Here is a 20,478-nt window from a genome sequence, read left to right as displayed (position 1 = left end):
TTATCTCATAATTTAAGAAATTTTAAATGCTGATAAAGGAGAGTCCTAATTTTACTATATATATATATATATATATATATATATAGTTGAGCTAGAATACTATCGGTAGTAAACGAGCCGTTTTACTACCGATTTGTTTTCGATGATAGAACTTCCAAATTGACGATCGGCTCCGTTGAACATGATTTATACCATTTGAAGTATTTAGAAATCAAATTTCAAATCTTTTCGACATCATTTGCCTAATGATCAAAGGGTTTCAAAATTTGTAATTTTAATGGTCGATAAGAGGCGTTTTCTCGTTTAACAGCGTAAAGATATCCAAATCAATTGAATTTTTGTTAGAAAATTCTTTAAACTATTTAAAACAAAATCTATACTCTTTATCTTGATTACAAGACTCCTATCATCATTTTTTTAAAGAGTATTCATTTTCAGCCATTCATTTTTCTGTTCACTTGATGGATAAAAAAACAATATCGAAAGTGCGTGAAATTTAATTTTTAGGTAGTTTAAATAGTTCAGATCATATTTTACGGAGCCGATCGTCAATTTGAAAGCTCTATCATCGAAAACAAATCGGTAGTAAAACGGCTCAATTACTACCGATAGTATTTTAGCTCAACTCTATATATATATATATAGATGTTCAAATCTCTGACCTCTTGATTAGAGATCTCATTATGATCGCATAATCGTCATTTAATCCAACAAATTACTCATCTGTTTTAAGTGAAAAATTAGGAACTAGTTGCAGTTAGTTAGAGCTTGCTTTCACATGTGTGTGAAGCAAGAAATGGAAGTTCCAATCTGAGACTTTTCAACTTCTGCAGCAGTAAGAAAAGCTACTTGAAAAGCTAATACTGCTTTTTCAAAGAGCTCTCATCAAGCATATAAAACTCACAAGATAACAAAGATGATTGACCCAACATTTTTCCCAGGGATTATAATAATCAAAACTCAAAAGCACATTATTGGAAAGGAAAACATTATAAGACTAGCAACACACAAATCATTTTATACTTTGCTAACTCTAAAACCTAAAGGGAGGGCCAAAAAAAAAAAAAGAAAAGAAAAATGAATGCATAGAATTTACTGTACAAAGACTAAAAAAGAATACTCCCCCTCTGAGCTCAAGTATATTTCTAGGGCCTCTCTTATTCTAGTCACTCAATTTCGGTTTTTTTTATTATTATTATTTTCCTATTTGAAAAATAACTCGCGATTTCTACTTGCGCGCCGAGTGGTACAGTTCCAGGTAGTCCAAAGCGGGGCGGTTCCACGACCAATCTTGCTCCATTACCCGCCTGTACAAAGAGTTGAACCATTCGCGGGCGTCGTACCATGCAGTGATTGCCCTGAAAATTTATTCAGCAGCAAAGATAAGTAAACCTTTTGCGCATTTGATATATTTCTTTTCACTCTCAGAAACAGAAAAAAAAAAGAAAAAAGAAAAAAAAAAAAAGAGGTTACTATGAGAAGGTTTCAATTGTAAGGTCGGATGAAGTTTATTTCACGGTTAGAAGTTTTTTTAAAAAAATGGAAAAGAGAAATAAGCATTGATCTTGGAATATAAGATAAACCAAATCGCGCAAACGAAAACTTCACTGTTCCTGCAAGAGTAACTCTAGAAAGATATACATTCGACCGAGCATAAAATAGAGTGGGGACGAAAAATGAGACTAATCGATAGGAAATGACACTTGCCTGTTGAGAGCGTAGTCCACACCAGACGTATCAGCTCCATCGAAGCTAAACCCGTTTGGCTCAAGACCCACAGCTCGAGCTCTCTCTTTGTCATTATCAACGTCAAACACTGTGTCGTAAAGCCCTACAAACAAGGCAACAGTCGACACATTTATCACTAATTATGGTTCGATATCTTGCATCATATTTTCCAGTGGTGTTTATGTATTTAGCACCGAGAAAAAGAAACCACGCTCACCTCCGGTTCTACGAACAACGGGGATGGAGCCATATCGCATGGCTATAAGTTGAGTTAGCCCACACGGCTCGAAAATCGATGGAACGAGGATCATGTCCGCTCCCGCATATATCTAAAAAAAAGCAATGGATTAATGTTAAAGTTCGAGTCCTAGGGGAAAGCGCAGAATTGGAACTTATCAAAATTTGAATCTCAAGTAATGTAGTCCTTCAAGTCTCACCAAATGCGAAAGAGGTTCATCATAAGTTAGGCAAAGGCGCGCACTGTTGTTATGTGAAGACTGCAATTCGTTTTTCAAATTAACAAAATCGTTTTGTATACGAGGGTCCGGAGCTGAGCCCAATAAAACAACCTACACAGTCCCAAAAAAAAGGTTAAAATAATATAACAAAGCAAATAGTTTTTTTTAATATCTTGGTTAAAAGAAACATCTAAATAAAGGAAACAGTTCTAAAGAGATGAAGTAAGAGATATATTAGATGAACACCTGTCCATTTCGTTCGAGGGTTCGCCCAATAGCATGTTTGATAAGGTGAATTCCCTTTTGGACGGTCAATCGAGTAATTATTCCGACTAAAGGTTCGTCGGATCTCTTCAATCCGAGTTTCTGCTGCAATGCCTCTTTAGCAGCCCTCTTACCTTCGACCACATTCTCCGGTGTATAAGGGACCTGAAATGGCGAGGAACAAACAACGTATTAGGCCAATGTTCATGTATAATACTAAGAATTGTTATTTTATTGTTCGCACACGCTTTATGATTTATCAAGGCTTAGGCAATATCAACACTAAAATGTTAAATACACAGTAATTCTACTAACCAGAATAAGGTTTTGCGGAACAATTAAATCTCATTTATACTAAGAGAGAGAGAGAGAGAGAGAGAGAGAGAGAGAGGAGTTGTGCATCATACGGGAATATATTGGTCATTGCATGGATCCCAGATATCCGGATCGATCCCGTTCAAAATACCATGGAATTTGTAAAGATGGGGAGAAATTGCAGGATTACCAGAAACCTCCCTTGAATATGTGTGCGAGACCTGAAAAAAAAAAGAAAAAAGAGAAAGAACAAAGAATAAAGATGATGATATTTAACTTTAATGAAAGAACAACTTAAAAACACTGTCATAGGCCATTATAAGATTCATCGTCAATATATAAGTCGAGTACTCGACGCCTTAAACTCAAAAAGGAAGGTTCAGGACTAACTGTTGTGGCCATGTCAGCAGCTTGCATTGCTCTGCCGATTTGGTGTATCCCGAATTCGAGATTGTGGATAGTGAACACAACTCGAGCATTACTCAGTCCATATTGCAAATAATTCTCCTTGAATAACCATGCAACTGGAGCACTCGACCAATCATGGCAGTGTAAAATATCCTGTCCGTCGAATAAATAATCAGATTATTTTCTACATTTACACAATCCAATACAACTAAAGAGAGTTGTAATTATATGCTACCCAAATTTTAAGATAACGGATTTTTGTAAGAATCTGCCCTTTTTCACGAGGATATATGAATATCGAGATTATATATGGTTGTAATATATGTCAAAGCTCCTATTTATTTAAAACATAATAGGATAGTAAATTAGTAATAAATATTTTTAAACCGTGATTAATTCAACTAACGAACAAGTATAAATATTCTGAAATCATGAGAAGCAGCAATATGATAGTGAAATTTAACTATTCCAACTTACAGGACGAGATCCGCTTTGCAGGAGAAATTCAAGAGCGGCGTGGCAAAAGAAGCCAAATCTTTCTGCATCATTATGCCTTCCGTATACACATCCAACCGAAAACATCCTGCACAAGAAAAACCCATTAAAATTCAATATTACTCTTTCTCAAAAAATATGAACCATGGTCGATCCATATAAGTTTATGCTTTTAGTTGTTGGGTGAGAACCAAATGACATTTGCAATTACAAGATGCGCACGAATAGAACAGCACTGAATAACAACCCCAAATTGATACAATCTTTGCTGCGCACAAATGAAAAATGAGAAAACAAAGAAAATTGAGTCTGGAGGAAATTGTTTTTTTTTTCTTTTTTGTTCAAAGAACGAGATTAAGCAACAGGAATTTACAATAATGCGTTGAAAAGTTAAATTAAGTCTCTACTTACCCATTTAGCGGCTCTAGAAAGTATACAGAAAGGCCTTCAACCTTTCCAAACCAAACTTTTATTTCCATTCCACCCCAAGCAAAACTTCGGCGAAAATGGAAATCTTTTACCTAAACACACAAAAAAAAACAATCATACAGAAATAGGAACAAAAATTTAATCATGTTATGGTCTGTCATAAAATAATGTTTAATAGAAGAAGAGAAGGACTACTACAAATGAAAAACTCATAAGTTGACCACAAATTCATAGTTGCTGAGAATAACCATGGAAAAAATATATATACATATATAGAAGTTGAGTGATGGAAGAAGCAGTATTAGCTATATAATAACAATTATACAAGAAAGAAAAACTTTAGATATGAAGAAGTTTGTGATGCTAACTCACATTGCTGAGATTCAAAATGTCATACTTTGGAAGAATGATATCAACAGTGTGGCCTAAATCTTGAACAGCACGAGAAAGGCTTGTAACAACATCACCGAGACCTCCGACCTGTAGAAAGTTGAACAAAATAAAGTTGAAACTTGAGAACTATTGCATAGTCGCAATTCTTAAATTTAAAATATCCAAAATGATGTGACAAAAGTGTCCAAAAGCAAGGATTTAAGCGCCAAGGCACATGGTCGTGCTGAAAACTTACCAGCACGGTGCGTGCCGGGCCATGCCGATGCGTGCTGGTCACAAAAAATATATGTGTGGCATGACATAATGGCATGAAATATTTATTTTCTTTAGCAACAAAATATTCTAACTGTTTAGAATGTATCTTTATCAAATCTTTTGAACTTTATTGAGAGAATTACTTACTAATTTAAAGAATAGAGAATTTTGAGCTGTGCCATCAGCACGGTGGTTGTATCGTGCTAATATTTTATTGGCACGATACGGTACGGTGGAAACGGCCCATACTGATGGGCACTTAAATTCTTGTCCAAAAAAAATAAAGTACATATCCTATAGGCAGAAATGTGCAACTTAATCAACTAATTGAAGTTGATGACCAGATAAAAAATCGGGCTAATGATAACTAGAAATGAATTGGATTAAAATTGTGTGAATCCAGGAAATAACTTTAGTAGGGACAATTGAAAAATACGGGCAAACAGAGAGTTAAAAGTTGACTCGTCAAGTAAGCTAATTCGGGCAAATGGGTAAAGGAATAAAGTGAACTTCACTCGATAACTTAAGTGACTATACATAGTTAGCAGGCAGTCTAATAGAAAACCTCCTCTTTGAAGAGGACATTTGGATATTGGTGGTGTAAATATCATGAATGTTCTGAAAGCCGGAGAGTTGAAAAAAACATGTACATTAAGTCATAAGAATTTACAGAAAAAAGGTAATTATTAGAGAATCATTTGACTAAGGACTAATAAATGAAACTGGATCAGACACAGCACCGTTAGAAAACTCTGCTTTTCACGATAATTTCACACAATATTCTTAATTCAATTCCACAGCTGCGTTGAGGGATTGAAGTTAGTGATGTTGTTCAGAAGTATTTGTGGACTGAAAGTGTAAAGCTCTCTGATTAGACGATGCTTCAATAAGAAGGGGGTAGAGAAATCTGTTTACCTTTGCAATAGGTGCCATTTCTACAGAAACATGAACAATGTGCATCGGCGGTTCCTTCACAATTCCTCCGGAAACAGGAATATGGTAGTCCATCCCATTCCTGTTGTCATAGATTCCGCCGTCTTCTCTCTCAGAGAAAACAAAATCCATCATGTAGGCATCCATCGGAACCTTAACTGTTGATATGCACACCCAAGGAAAGAAAAAATAAATCAGGGGAAAAAAGAAAAAAGATGGCCCTCATATTTTGCTCCAAAATATTTAAAATATTTTTGCCAGGTTCATCGGTTAACATTTACTTATACTTAAAAATCTTTCTCCCAGGTGTACTCTTCAAGAAATTTTAAGACAATACAGCTTTTTACCATTAGCTGAAGTTGCACAAGGGCTGACAAGACTAATGAGCAACAGATCAACATGCAAGTATACATCTTAAGTTTAAATAAAAGATGGCTGAAGCATAGCTTTTAAAAATTTAGAGGCAGAAGAGAGGATTGCGATATGTACGGGAAGGTTTACTGCATTTTAGCCATGACAGAAAGACAGTTTATACGGGATGCCTCTCTCACCTGTTGCTTCTAAATGAGAACCATTCTCTTCTTTCACCATTTTCTGGGGTGGTAAGGGGCCATTTTGGTAAGTCCAACGGTTGAAGGAACATCGAATCCAAACTTCGGGCTTCCCATTTAAAACAGTGTTCGAGGGATTGTAGAGAACTCTAACAGTGCTTCCAGCACGTACTTCTAGTGGATCAGTGTAGACAATATGTTTCTGTGACAGCAAAAATCTTTTCATTGTTCTCTCCTTTGTCTCAGCTTTCATTCGTGCCATCTTCTCTGCCTGAGTTATGAAAAATCGCCCCCAGAAAAGGGAGAAAGCATTATTATATATCAAAATTACTTATAGTTACATTTACTGGAGACATATAAGCAAATGCTTGCATGTTGGTAATGAATTAAAACAGATTAACTGTCTGAGAAAGACAATAATTTTATAAAGGCCTTCGGCCCAACTGATAAGTGCTTTTCCAAAAGACATCGTCAAAGAAGAACTACCACTTTTTCATTAAAATCTCCTCTACAGATTCTTGCCGCAGCAGAAGCAGAAGCTTCAAATGAAGCTTTTGCTTCCAAGGCCCAAAAGCTGATAACCGTCTGGTTTATTGAAGCTTTTGCTTTCTAGAGTAGAGTAGAGAAGTTTGTTCTAGAGGCCATGCCCAACAAACGCTCAGGGAACGTTTTTCAAATATTTACTTTTCAAACTAACCTTTTCACGCGCAGCCTGCTCCTTCAATCTTCTCTCCTCCTGAAGCTTTCTAAAGATTCTGTGTTCTTCTTCGACCCAGAACAGTTCTTCGCTCATGCACTTTGGGACAGTGGCATGAAAATCTTCGCGGTTGTTGTTGTCATAGACTTTGGCTTGCTGTGGTGGCCCATCGGCAAAAACCCAATCTATTACACGCGCCTGGTCGGGGACAACAACTGTAAAAGAAGTAGATGTTAGTTAAAATGATTAGTAGATGATAAGCAGTAAACATAAGCAAAGTAGTTATCTTATGAATACGGATACAATTAGTTTCTTGATTAGAACATCAACAAAGGCTGGTAAATGTAATAGAAACTAGCATAGTAGCATCAGTCCGAGAACTTAAAAATACGACCAGAAATTTATAACAACTAAGAGCATGGACTTTGCCAAATTGTATACCCACAGTACTATAAATTTCCAACTCGTAGTTAACTCTTTTTGCTTCTCCATATTGATTGAACTACTGAATCCCTCTCCTATGTTCCAAAACTAGAATCTCTCACCATATCTCTCTTAGTGGTTTCTTTTTTTTCTTTTTCTTTTTCTTTTTCTTGTTATGTTAAAAAAAAAAATAGAAAAAAAAAAGAAAAAAAAGCGTTAAGATAGCTATCATTGAGATAGTGCAATATATCACTGATGCCGTATAGAAGTGAATATTAGTTGATGAAAAGTGTGAAGACATACAAATACATACCGTCTGCATACCACCAATCACCATCTCTTTTCTCGGAGGGAGAAAGTCTGCTCACAATAGACAAACCTTCGCTCCAAATGTTATGACCTCCATGAATCCAGATCTCTGTAGAATGCTGAAGTGGGCGAGAGCTTCGATTGTAATACAATCTGATTCTGTCCCCGCCTTTAAATAAACTAGGTTCTATATGCCACACATTTTCAAGAGAATCCCTAGCTAAATTTTTCATACGTTGAAAAGCTTCTTGCTTCTTCTTGACCTCCACCTTTGCTTGAGCCCTATCAGCTTCTCTCGCAGCCCTTTCTTCCTCCTCCTTCCTCTGTTCTTCGGCTCGTCTTTCCCTTTCGGCTTCTTCAGCAGCAACTCTTTCAAGCTCCTTCCTTTTCTCTTCAAGCAAGAAATCCTCGAATGCCTTTTCATCCATTGTACCTTCAACAGGTAGGAAAAAATCCTTCAAGTCATTATTCTCGTAGACATTGGCCCCGTTAAAGAACACAAAGTCGATTCTGTACGCCTGTTTATATACATAAAGTTGGCAAGACCACCAATCCCCTTTTAGTTCCGTTTTCTGCAGCCTCTCCGTGAAGAACTTCCACCTCCAACCATTAAACGCACCCTTAATCAGAACTTCCCGTTCATCTTTTAGACCAGACAAGCTTCGGTTTAGAAAGATCTCGATAGTTTCATCAGGCTTCACTGTGCTAGGAAAGGTGAAAACTTTGGTGCCCTTTTCAAAATTTTCCTGCGCAAGGTCCTCTAGCATCCTCTTACGTTCTTCCAGATCGAGAGTTTCCTCTTTCTCAGTAATATCCACATCAATCTCAGCCACAGCACCTATTTCCACATCTTCATCATCCTCCACAGATGATGCCTCCCCTTTGATGCTTATTCTATTTGATCGTTCATCTATTTCACTCGAAACGCTTCCTTCAAAACCATCAACAACTGAGAGAGTCTGCATATTAGCACAGACCTTGTCGCCAAATTCATCATTTTCATCAATGCCTATGGCTGCCTCTGAATTAACTTTTTGATCCAGCCCTTCTTTGCTATAACTTTCTTCCTCAGCTTCATCCAACAAGTCAATCCGTCTTGCAGTTGAATTACTTGAGACACTCGAAGCTGAATCAAGAACAGCTGTTCTCGAATCGTTGATACTTTGTTTGTTGGTGAATTCACTGCTTGAAAGCATTAAACTACCGTCAGGGTTCTCCTCTCCTTTATTTCTAGCCTCACTTTGGTCTTTCTTTTGCGTGCTCGTTTCTACTTGTGGTCGAGGTGCGAATCCTTTAGGAGTGGAGCCCTTTGTTTTGGGAATCAAGCTTCTTCTAGGCCGCCTTCTGGAATAGCCTGTAGAACACAATCCAAAGAAAATTAGAAGAAAAGAAACGAGAGTGAAATTTAACTTACTGCATAAGTATAATTACCTGAACTTGCTGCCATGGAAGGCATTATAGTGTCTCTCACAAATCCTTGGCACCGCAACATAGACTGAAGAATCAAATAAACAGATCAATAATAAGGAAGAGAAAAAAATAAAGAGAAAAGAGAAGTTAAGGGAAAGAAGAGTGAAAGGTAACGGTGAAAAATCTCTACAAACATATAATTCGGCATAAGCATCAATAATGAAAAATTAGACCTCCGGAGCCAATGGTCCTACAAAAACTCTACAAACTTGTAATTCCATAGAAGCATCAACAATGGAGAATCAAATCTCCGAACGCCGACTGTGACGCCACAAATTTATGACTAGTGTAATCTCCTCAAAAGGAATAAGCAAGAAGTGATCAAATAATACTTAATGCAGCAACACTTTTTTCATCTCCCTATTGAATTATGAAACACTTCAAAGCAAAACAGTGTCGTGTACAAGGGTTTCAGAAACAAGAGGAAACAAATCTATATAAAATATGCATCGGATCAACCCGACGAATATCCTACTACTCACCAGTAAAGGAAAGTATCAACAGGAACAATGCCACGGCAACAAAATGAAGAAAAATATTTCTGCTATCCCATCGGAAGTTTTTCAATTTCTAAGCAATCCGAGATGCCAATTTATGACTACATAACCCTAAAATTTCCTATTATGAAGCACATAAAGGAAATCATGAATAGGAAAAAAAATGCCATAGGAACAAAATCAAGAAAAATAAGCAGGATCGATGTTATGGCGATCCAATCGGATGTGTTTCACAGTTCAAGATGCCGAATTATGACCCATAGCACTAAAATTTTGATGTTTTGGTAATCAGATCGGAAGTTTTTTTGTAGTCTAAGGAGTTAGAGATGCCGAGTTATAACTACATAGCATTAAAATTTCCTATTTTGAACAGCATCATAAAAAAAACTCAACACCCAAATTCCAACACCCACATAATCAATTAAACCAACGACGGCACTGAAACCTCCAAAAGGAGGAAGCTTTCATGGAATAAACCACTCCATGGTACCGAAAAAGGAAGACCCGTTAAGTAGAACCTAAACCAAACTCTTCGTCAGATAAGATTGAATCGAAAAAAACTAAAGAAGAAGAGCCACTCACTGGATCAAAGTGACCGATAAAGGGCCTGATCCTTAATCCGGTATGTTCTGAAAGTGTTCTTTTGCAATAGAGAGGCTTCACTGGTTGCACGGCCATCTCCATATTCAAAGCTCGAGTTTGAAGCCCTCGAAATACCCTAAATTTAGTGAACCCTCTCCTCTAGTCCCCTTAGAAGAACCCACAATAGATTGAAAAAAAAAAACCCCAATTTTTAAAAGAGAAGCAACAGGAGTAGAATGAAACCAACAATTCGGTGTTATATTTATATATATAAGAGAATAAACCCAAGGTTATATTTTGGATTTTGAGTGAAGTAGGGTGTTCATTTGTATCTCTCTCAAAAAGAAAAAAAAAAAAAAAAAAAAAAAAAAAAAAAAAAAAAAAAAAAAAAAACCGTGCTGACTAAAACCGAGCCAAATATCTGGTAAACCAACCCAAGAAGAGAAAGGTATCCGGTTCACCTGGAAAAACAATTTTCAAGTATGTTTCCGGTTATATGTTGTGATTTTGGAGAGAATGCATCGATATTAAAGGAATGATCCTTTTCTTTAAAGCAATTTCTCTAGTTGCAAATATATCATTGACTCATGTTGCGGATTTATAGGGGCAACAAGTTATGCACCACATTCAATTTCTACGGATAGTAAAGTATCAATATATTTTTACCTATAGTAAAAATCGATCAGCATTCCTACGCATGCTTATTTTAGTAAGTTCGACTAGATTTATCTCTACAAATTGTTGTCTATTGTTTTGTTATACTATTATTTTCTAATAATATCAGTGTAAACTCTTTGAATTATCAATATGAACATTTTGTTATATTATACTAAATTTGCATAACTAAGAAGCATTAAAACACTAGCTTACTTATACATGACGCTATAAGCGATAACCAATATCCCGCGAACAATTTGATCTAAAACCGCAAAACCGGATAACCAACAAAACTAGTTAAAGAACCCATACAAAATTTTTGCCACTCCGAATAAAACCGATACAGGATAAAATCCATAAACCAGTAGAGTTTATAAGCTTACCGCGACAGTTTATGCAGTTCAAGATGCCGAATTATGACTCTAATAGAACTAAAAATTCATTCCTATTTTGAAGCTCATAACAAATGATCCAACATCCAAAGTTCAACACACATGACATTAGAATTCGAGATGACGAATTACGACTTTAATAGCAAAAAATTCCTATTTTGACGCACGTAACAAATGATTCAGCACCCAAAGTTCAACACACATGACATCAATCAAACTAACAGCACTCCATGGCACCCCAAAAAGGAAAACCCATTAAATAAAACATGAACTGAACCTAAGATTAACTAAACTAACAACACCACTACTCACTACATACTGATATCCCCCAAAAGGAGGAAACTTTCATGGAATAAACCATTCCATGGAACCAAAATTGGAAAACCCATCAAACAAAACTTAAAATCAATCCCTAAAATGCATGAGATTGGATCAAAATAAATAAATAAATAAATAAAGCAGAAGAGCCACTCACTTGATTACAGGGGCCAATAGAGGGCCTGATCCTGAATTGGGTGTGTCCAAAACGTGTTCTTCTACAACAAAGCGGGCTCATTGGTTGCAGAGCCATCTCCATTGTTGAAGCTTGAGTGCGAGACCCTCAAAAATCCCTCTCAATAGAAGAACCCAGAAGAGAAGGGGAAAAAAAAAAATCCAATTTTTAAGAGAGAAAGAGAAGCAACAGCAATAGTATATCGAAACCAATAGTTGGTTTCTTATAAATTTATACCCAAAAAAAAAAAAAAGGAAAAACAGATAAAATCGAAGGCTTTTTAACTCGGATTTGGCGTGGGGGGAGGTGAATAAATAAATCTATTCGAGAGATTTTGAGGCTACGAATTTTTTAAAAGGTTTTGATTTGACGAGAAACACATGGATAGACTCAAAAAATAAGGGGCCTTTTCCACCGTAGATTTTGATGAATATAATAACAAATATTATTGTTTTATTATATTATAATAATAATAATAATAACAATAACAATAGTGTTACAATTATAATATTTAATTTAATAATAATAAAAATTTTAATTAATATACGAAAAATCTTCGTGGTGGTTATTTATTCGCGGATTCGCAGGGGAAATTGTGCGAGTGCACTACGTGCGGATCCGGTGAATAATAAAACAATCCGAAACCGCGTAGGAATCCGAATTCGATTAAAAGATTCCATTAGTTTAGTCATGTGAATTCACGCGAAAATTAAATATAATTAATTTTGGTATAAGTATTCTTCGAGTAAAATTACTATAGCCTAATCTCTCAAAAAAAAAAATAAAAAAAATTACTATAGCCTAGTAAATTATAAAATATATATATTAAATTTATCAACGTTAATTATTATTATTGATTATTGATAGTTAAGAAAAGTAAATAAAAGTTTGATGGAATAATTATTAGCCTTAAAATTCGCATAAATTGTAATTTGACAGCTCAAATCCAGCTGCCTAATTCGGACGTTATTTGGTAAAAATTTATTATATAAAAATTATATATTTTATGTAATCTTTTAGTAAATTAAATAAACTAACTTTTTAAGTTAAGAAAAAAAAATCACGGAGGATGTGTGGTACCAAGGTTGAGTTGATGCGACTCAAGATGGGGACAAAAAAAATAAATAAATAAATAAAGAAAAAAAAAATTTGTGGTTTTTAATTTTTTTGTGCTAAGCTATGCTGGAATTTAGAAGCTTCTGGAGTGGTTTTTTTTTATTAGTGAAATTAGGGATCCAAAAATCTCAATCTTTTATTATGAACTCTTTGAATATATATATATATAGTATCATTAAGAAGCACCAAAATGAAACTTCACAAATTAAGCAAAATCTAAAATCAGATTAATTGAATATACTTCCATGTTTTAGCTTCAATCAATTAACCAAATAGGTTAAAATTAGAAAATTTAATCCTCTTACCAAATATATAGATGGTGTAATTAATTGATTGAGGAAAAGTTTATCCCTCAATTAGAATAATTGCCATATATTATTAAGAAAGAACTCTATTACATTTATTTGTATTATTATTATTAGCCTCGTAACATAAACAAGCCATTTTTTAAAATTTTCTTTCCAAAACACAGTTATAATTAAGCTCAAACCGCGTATATTTTTTTTTTCGGCATGTAAAAATTAAATGTACGGACGAAATATTTAAAAAGTAAAAAAGAAAAATATAGAATAATCAACCCAAAAGAACAGCCACATGCTGATATATAAGATCATCATGCTACTAAGTAAACAACCATGCAAATATATATATATATTATTACGTAAATAATTAAAAAGTCATTCAATAATAATAATTAATGTGACATTGCAAACCATGCATACACGTGCCACTACCATGCAGCCTCATTCCTGACAATAATATTCCTAATAATAAATACTAACACGAATTTTGTCGCATAAGAGTATATATTATTATTATTATTATTATTATTATCATCATCGTAGAGCACAGGAGAAAAGGTTTGAATTAATAATCTAACGAGCTAGTAGAAACCATATTGATCAGCGTCGTACTCAAACTGAAGATCATGAGTAGGACCATGAAGATGATGAAAAGGAGGAGGGGGAGGAAGAGGAAGAGGAAGAGGAAGAGGAAGAGGAGGAGGAGGAAGCATCAGCACCTTCCCCTCAATCACATTATTATTACTATTATTCCAGTCAAACCCTAACCCTAATCCCCCGCCGCCGCCGCCGTAGCTAGTGCTACCTCCATAGTAGAGGTCGCCGCCGCTCTCGGCGCCGAACCCTTTTGCGGCGGCGTCGAGCATGAGGAGGTGGTCGGCCCTGAGGGCGGCCTCGGCGCGGAGCCTCTCGAGCGCGGCGGCGAACGCCTCGAGCTCGGGGAGCGCCATGGCGTCGACGTCGGCGTCCCACATCCCCGCCCGCCTCGCCCGCAGCGCCTCCTCCAGCGCCGCCCTCCTCCGCCTCCCGCCCTCCACCGCGGCCGCCAGCTCGGCCTGCCGCGCGTTCAGCTCCGCAGCAACAGCAGCCGCAGCGGCGGGAGTGCTGTCGGCGGCGCTGTGGCTGTGGTTGTGGTTGTGGGGGTTGTCGGGGGAGAGGAAGCGGCGGAGGACGGAGGGGACGGAGGGGTGGCCGAAGGAGAAGGGCTTGCCGGCGGGGGAGAAGACGACGACGGCGATGTCGGCGCCGCAGAGGACGGACAGCTCGTTTGCCTTCTTGAACAGCCCCGCCCGCCGCTTCGAGAAGCACACCTGCCGCGCCTCCTCGCTCGCGATCCGCTTTATCTCGATCTTCTGCCTCCCCAGGCTCTGCTTTCTCTTATTATTATATGTATTCTTGCTGCTGCTGCTGCTGCAATTGTTGTTGTTGTTGTTGTTGTTGTTGTTGTTGCTGCTCTCGGCCGCTGCCGCCGACGCTACCATCATCGCCGTTCTGTGCTGCTTGTTGTCTTCGTCCTCGTCGTCGTTGCTGTGATGCGAAACGCTAGCTACGTAGCGTCTGCGTACGTAGTAATGCATGTATAAATAAGTAAATGAGTATATGGTAAGAAGAAAGGAGTATAAGAATAGTAGGAATGAATTCCTAATTTGGAAACCTATTGATTTAATTTGATGGTTAATTGAGTAATCATTGCAATGTATGCTATACTTTTATTATGAGTATAATAGAACTTTTTATACTCATAAATTTTTAACCGTTAGATATACCTCTTTGGCCATTTTCATCCGTCCGATCATATTGTCCAACCAATCACCCACTCAAATTTAGGGGCCACTAGCCTTATTTACTAATTAAGTAATGAATGCTTTTGTTATGTTCAATCATTACGAAGTGCTACGGTGAAGGTGGATTTTGTTTGCAATTAGGTCTTTAATTAAACTTGTTTCTTAAAAAATTAAATTTTTTTGATTTATTTTAATTATTTTAACTAGTTTACTAAAAAGTTCCGACGGTTAAATATGCAACACCCCCTCCCAATCTTTCATCCAAGACTGAATTTCCAGAAGCATCGACAGCAGAACTCTATTATATATTCCGAAAAATTAAATTAGTTTTCTGCAACCAGATCGCCCACCAAAGAGCAGCCAAAGTTATGTTTCAACAATATTATTATTATTAGTCTACAACATGATGTTTTCAACAGGCAATTTGACAGCCAAAGTTATGCCCAATTATTAGCATCACAAACAACCAGAAGTTTCATTTCATGAAAGCACCCTTCTACTAGTATCCCTGTTCTGCAGACCTCTGCATTCAATGGAATGACTATTGAAGCAAGCATCTAACGAAACCTCATCCAAAAACTATAAGACATTATGGAGAAGTATACCATGGAAAAAGGAAAAGGGATAGGCACATCAATTCTATATTACCAAGATAGTGCAGATGATGAATAACTCACTTGTTTCAAACATTAAAGTTCTAAGGGGTAACGGTGTTCTGACGGAAACTGGAATTCTATTTACTTAAATTTTCACAAGAATCAAATACGTGATCCCACTAATGCAAGACTTTACCGAGATCTTCCCACGAGTCAAATACTAATCCAACCAAGTTCACAGTAAATCAAACTCTAATCCACACAAGCCAGGTAACTTCAGTTTTATCAGATCAAGAAGCGACCAAATGAGATGCATGCATAACAAATGATAGAACGGACAGAAAACAGATCAACTAAAACATATGACCAACAAATCGTAATACAGCTGAAATGTTCACAAATAGATAAAAGCCAAAACCAAAAATATACCATTACCCTAAGGCTCTTATGCAATCATAAGAGAATAATTTGCAGAAGCAACATAAGATTTACAATATAATTCGTGAGGTTAAAACAAATGAATTTATGACCTACCAGTAAACCAACTTACCATTTGAAACTAGCAAAGAAACCATGACAAACACACTCTTAGCCAATGCTTGCAAATCAGTATGCTAGCACGCACTATGGTAGTGTTCCTTCATATAGTTAAACCAGTTAAGGCAATAAAAGACTCGTAACATTGAGCAAACTTGACGCATGGTCGACACATTACTTACATGAGAAAACAAAATTCAGAAAACAGAAACAGGACACTATACCAAACCTTCAGAGAATTTAATCCTTGCCTAAAACCATACTATGATAGATGTTGCCGAGTATTAAGACCACCAAAGGCCACTGAGGACTTCTACTTAAGCAAATCTATTATAAAAGTTCCCACATTTAGCATAATTCCTATACAAGTGCATTCATAGAAACTTATAACAGCAAAACATAGCCTGGAGATAGCAGTTCATTTAATCAACAATAGTGGAACAAAAATTTCTCAAAAAAAAAACAATAGTGGAACAAAAATGTACCATGAAAGAACAAGCAAACTTGTATGTTTTCACTTTACAAAAGCAGCTCCAATGAATTTAATTAGCAGCTGGTCACTATTTCTATGATTAAACTGGAAAATGCAACTAATCATACAAAGATTTATTATGGAACTGTACTTAATTAAGTACTGCACTTAATTAATTTATAACCAATCTAATTCAGTTTATGTTCACAGTTCACCGATTGGAACAATCCCTAAGAAATACAGCTAAATAAATCAACATACATAAAACAAAAATAACATAATAACAGTCCCTATGAGAATCACATAAACCAAGCTAACTGAACCTTAAAATAATGAAATATATAAAGAAAAAAAAACAGGAAATAAGGCCCAAAACCCAATCCAAAATGATTGGTACAGGGAAGTGGATCTGAGTTGGTTTCATTTGAACAACATGCATCAAATCATCTTCCAAGTCTACACAAAAATCACATTTTGCCTATTTCCCCCATCTCACAAACACAAACAAGGACAATAAACCCCTAAAATCCTACTCTCATCATGCATGAAATTTGTAAACATACAAGTCTATCCGCCTCCGATCCATCCAAATCATCACATATGAAGGAAAGGCAATGAAGAAAAGAAAAAAAAAAGTTAAGATCTGCACATAATCAAGTCCCTTCTCTCCCATTTCAATGAGCGGCGACGAGATCCGAACCAAAGGAATCCATGAACAGATCCGAGATCTCGGGGCTCGGCGGTACGAAGTAGACGGATTTCGAAGCCGCAAGCTTCTTCCGCCTAGGATTCCGGGGGCCGGAGGCCCTCGGGGAGAAGCAAGGGACGCCATCAACCTGGGCGGCGGCGGCCGCCGCCGCCGGAGTGGACGGCGGCGGCGATGGCGGCGGCGAGAGGTGGGGGACGGGGATGGATCGCGGGGATCGGGCGCTCATCTTGGAGTCGCGGATCCGAGCTAGGGCTCCTGGTCTCAGGAACCGGTGGAGCCGCTCCTCGATCCGCGACGAGGGCTTGCGATTGGGGCTTCGGAGGCGCCGATTCATGGCGAGAGAGCAAGCGCGAGAGAGAGAGAGAGAGAGAGAGGGAGAGAGAGAGGAGGTGGTTGGTACGGGGTTAGGGTTAGGGTTTGGAGATTTGGGGGGGATTTAATGGGGAAGAGGAGGGAAAGGGCGGGAGAGGAGAGGAGGGAAAGGAGAGGAGATGGGGTTTTAAAAGTAGAAAATTTTTTATGGGGGGAGGAGGCGGCGGGAGTATTACGGTAAAAAAAAAATAAAATCCACGAAGTACGCGCCTCAATTTCTACTTCAGTTCAGAAATTACCATGCACCCGATGTTCACATCCACTCTATACACCGCACTCTTTCAATAAATATTTTTAAAGTCCCGCTACTTTACTCTTATGAGTATAGATTACTTTATACTCATAAATTTTCGGCCATTAAATCTATTGTTTTAATCATTTTCCCGCTCAGCCCTACAAGACCACTATCATCCTAACCACACATTCCTTTATCCAGCGGTCGAAAACTTATGATAAAATAGGACTACTATACTTTTATAAGTATAGATCTTTTTATATTTATAGGTTTTCGGTCGTTAGATGAAGGAATGTGCGGTTAGAATGATAGTAGTTCTCTAGAATTGAGTAGGTGGTTGGTTGAATAATATGATCAAACTGATGAAAATGATAAAAAAAGATAAATCTAATGGCCGAAAATTTATAAATAAAAAGAAATTCATACTCATTAGAGTATAGTAGCTCTCTCTCTCTCTCTCTCTCTCTCTCTCTCTCTCTCTCTCTATATATATATATATATATGAAAAGTAATACATTTCGAAAATAATTGCATAGGTATTGAATAGTTTGTGAAAATTAAAGGCCGCAGATGAGGTTTAATTTGATTTGTAAAAAAAATTGGTGTTTGCTGTTTATGGTTCACGATGTTTTGGTATTTTAAATGAGATAGAATACACTCACAGTAGAACAGAGGTTTTGGAAAGTAGGGTGTATGAGATGGACTCGTACACCGGGTGCAAGCATGGCTTCTCGTACTTTGTTGGGGCTCGGGAGGAGGGAGGGACTTTGGAGGGAAGGTCTCGGCCAATTAGGATCTTTCTACAGTGGGGTCCACCTTGGTCCCGATGATACGATTGGCTGCACCCAGTACGACAACTGTAAATTTTTTGTCCATCATCATCATTATTTTTAAATTGTAAAATTTTAAAAATGGTTGAACTCATCTTAGAAACTATTATGTAAATTTTTTAGTTCCAACTACACTCTTTCATTTTGGCAATCAAATTGTTTCGCTTTTTTTTTTTGCCTTTTAGTTTTCACCCGCAATATCGTGCCATTATTGAACGTTGCAAGATTTTGAGTAAACAAAATTGACGATATGACTGATCTCAATAGATATTCATTCACTTTTTATAGCAGAATTCATTTACAAAAAAAAGACGAGAAAGAGAAGAGTTCGTGCATATTAAACTGTATATAAACTGACTAATGTGTTAGAGTAGAATGAAACATGAGTCGTATACGAGTCTCAACAAAACTAAGGTTTTGTTTTTCTCAGTAAACGCTTTTGCCTTTCAAATTCATGTTTATTAAATACCCTTATATATACTTTATTTTCAAGAAGACCCTTTTAGTTTTTTTTAAAAATATCCTTTTTTTATTCATTATTTCATTGAAGAAAAGAGAATTCTCATCATTTTTAACGACTGTATATCTACATGAAATCAGTACAAGATAGATAATTGTCGAGAGTCTTTAATAATTGCAGTACTGCTATAAACCAATCGAACAGAAAAAATCAAACATTTTCTTTTATTCATTTCCCACTATAGTCATTGCATATTCATGCACCATCATCGACATTTGCTATCGTCCGACGTCTTGATTATTTTCCAAACTTTCATATAAATATTTATGTGTGATCGCGGTACATAATTGTTACTAGTATATAAATTTATGTCGAATGCACACAATAATTTTTATTTCCTTTTGTCCTAACTCAAAAGACAAATTACAATCCAATTATGCTTGAGTTCATGATAACATTTATTTCTATTTCTTTTTCTACAACTTGGCTTGTTTACAAATAAACTTTATACTCTTTGCTCATTCGTTTGCGTGCACAAAAGGATTATTCATTAGTTATTTTCTTAGCATTACATATAATCTTAATTAATTTAATTAATTTATAAATATAAAATATTTAGATTTTAATTTGAAATCTTTGAATATTAATAATTAATTATTAAGATCTTAATTAATTGCACTACAAACGATCGATTACTTTATTATTACATCTTTCATCGACTACTACGCAATCTCGTAACTGTGTGCTCGCCAAAAAGTACTTTATCTCTATTGAGAATTTGTTACCTGTACCGGGCGTACAAGTAAATTTCATACACCATGCCTCTAAGACTCTTTAAAATAAAAATTTTGATTATTTATGGGTGTTCTGTGATATCTAAAAGTTTGCATATAAAGAATTATTTATTTTGAAAACTAGTTTTTCACAAATTGAATAATAGTTCTTTGTCGAGTAATTCAATTTTAAAAATAGATATAATTTTTACATTAAATTCTTAAAATAGGTCATTTTTAGTGAATTAAATTTTAAATTAAAGTATATATTTGTAAATGTTAGCCCAATGCATAGAGTACACTTATACATCATGTTCGAAAAATATCAAAGTAACTTCGCCTTCTTTCTCTGCATTTATTAGTATCTAAATTTTATGATTTTTGATATGTAGACTTTCTAAAAATCATAAATCATTTGATGTCTAAAATCATTTGAAGATTTTGACTAAAAAGGAGTTTGAGCGAAAGAAAATAGAGATTTGCTTGCCTACTTTTCGATGAGACTGCAGAAATTAAATCTTATGGGCTGCTTAGCTCCTCAAA

The 20,478-nt window shown here is 36.2% G+C and overlaps 3 protein-coding genes across 4 annotated transcripts; all 3 read right to left on the bottom strand.

Annotated features, from left to right (window-relative positions):
- Positions 921-12,135, bottom strand: LOC109724713 (starch synthase 3, chloroplastic/amyloplastic). Of its 2 annotated transcripts, none has more exons than XM_020253623.1 (16): positions 11,732-12,135; positions 9,090-9,153; positions 7,663-9,012; positions 6,927-7,141; positions 6,230-6,500; positions 5,661-5,836; positions 4,470-4,577; positions 4,080-4,189; positions 3,651-3,756; positions 3,156-3,326; positions 2,858-2,986; positions 2,433-2,615; positions 2,166-2,297; positions 1,946-2,057; positions 1,708-1,831; positions 921-1,358 (listed from the first exon to the last, which is right to left on the bottom strand). In XM_020253623.1, exons 1-16 carry the CDS (start codon positions 11,831-11,833, stop codon positions 1,229-1,231), a joined length of 3,483 nt encoding a protein of 1,160 aa, XP_020109212.1. In that variant the 5' UTR covers positions 11,834-12,135; the 3' UTR covers positions 921-1,228. The 2 variants fall into 2 exon arrangements, with proteins under 2 accessions (XP_020109212.1, XP_020109213.1); XM_020253624.1 differs by lacking the exon at positions 11,732-12,135 and adding an exon at positions 10,208-10,344.
- Positions 13,780-14,682, bottom strand: LOC109724818 (agamous-like MADS-box protein AGL61). Its single transcript, XM_020253744.1, has 2 exons — positions 13,973-14,682; positions 13,780-13,784 (listed from the first exon to the last, which is right to left on the bottom strand). Exons 1-2 carry the CDS (start codon positions 14,649-14,651, stop codon positions 13,780-13,782), a joined length of 684 nt encoding a protein of 227 aa, XP_020109333.1. The 5' UTR covers positions 14,652-14,682.
- Positions 16,920-17,731, bottom strand: LOC109724916. Its single transcript, XM_020253903.1, has one exon. The coding sequence runs from the start codon at positions 17,597-17,599 to the stop codon at positions 17,231-17,233; it is 369 nt and encodes a 122-aa protein (XP_020109492.1). The 5' UTR covers positions 17,600-17,731; the 3' UTR covers positions 16,920-17,230.

Source organism: Ananas comosus, linkage group 19 (genome assembly GCF_001540865.1).
Source record: "Ananas comosus cultivar F153 linkage group 19, ASM154086v1, whole genome shotgun sequence".
NCBI classification, from domain to species: domain Eukaryota; kingdom Viridiplantae; phylum Streptophyta; class Magnoliopsida; order Poales; family Bromeliaceae; genus Ananas; species Ananas comosus.
Note: the sequence above shows the minus strand (reverse complement) of the source record. Positions and strands in the feature narration are given on the sequence as shown.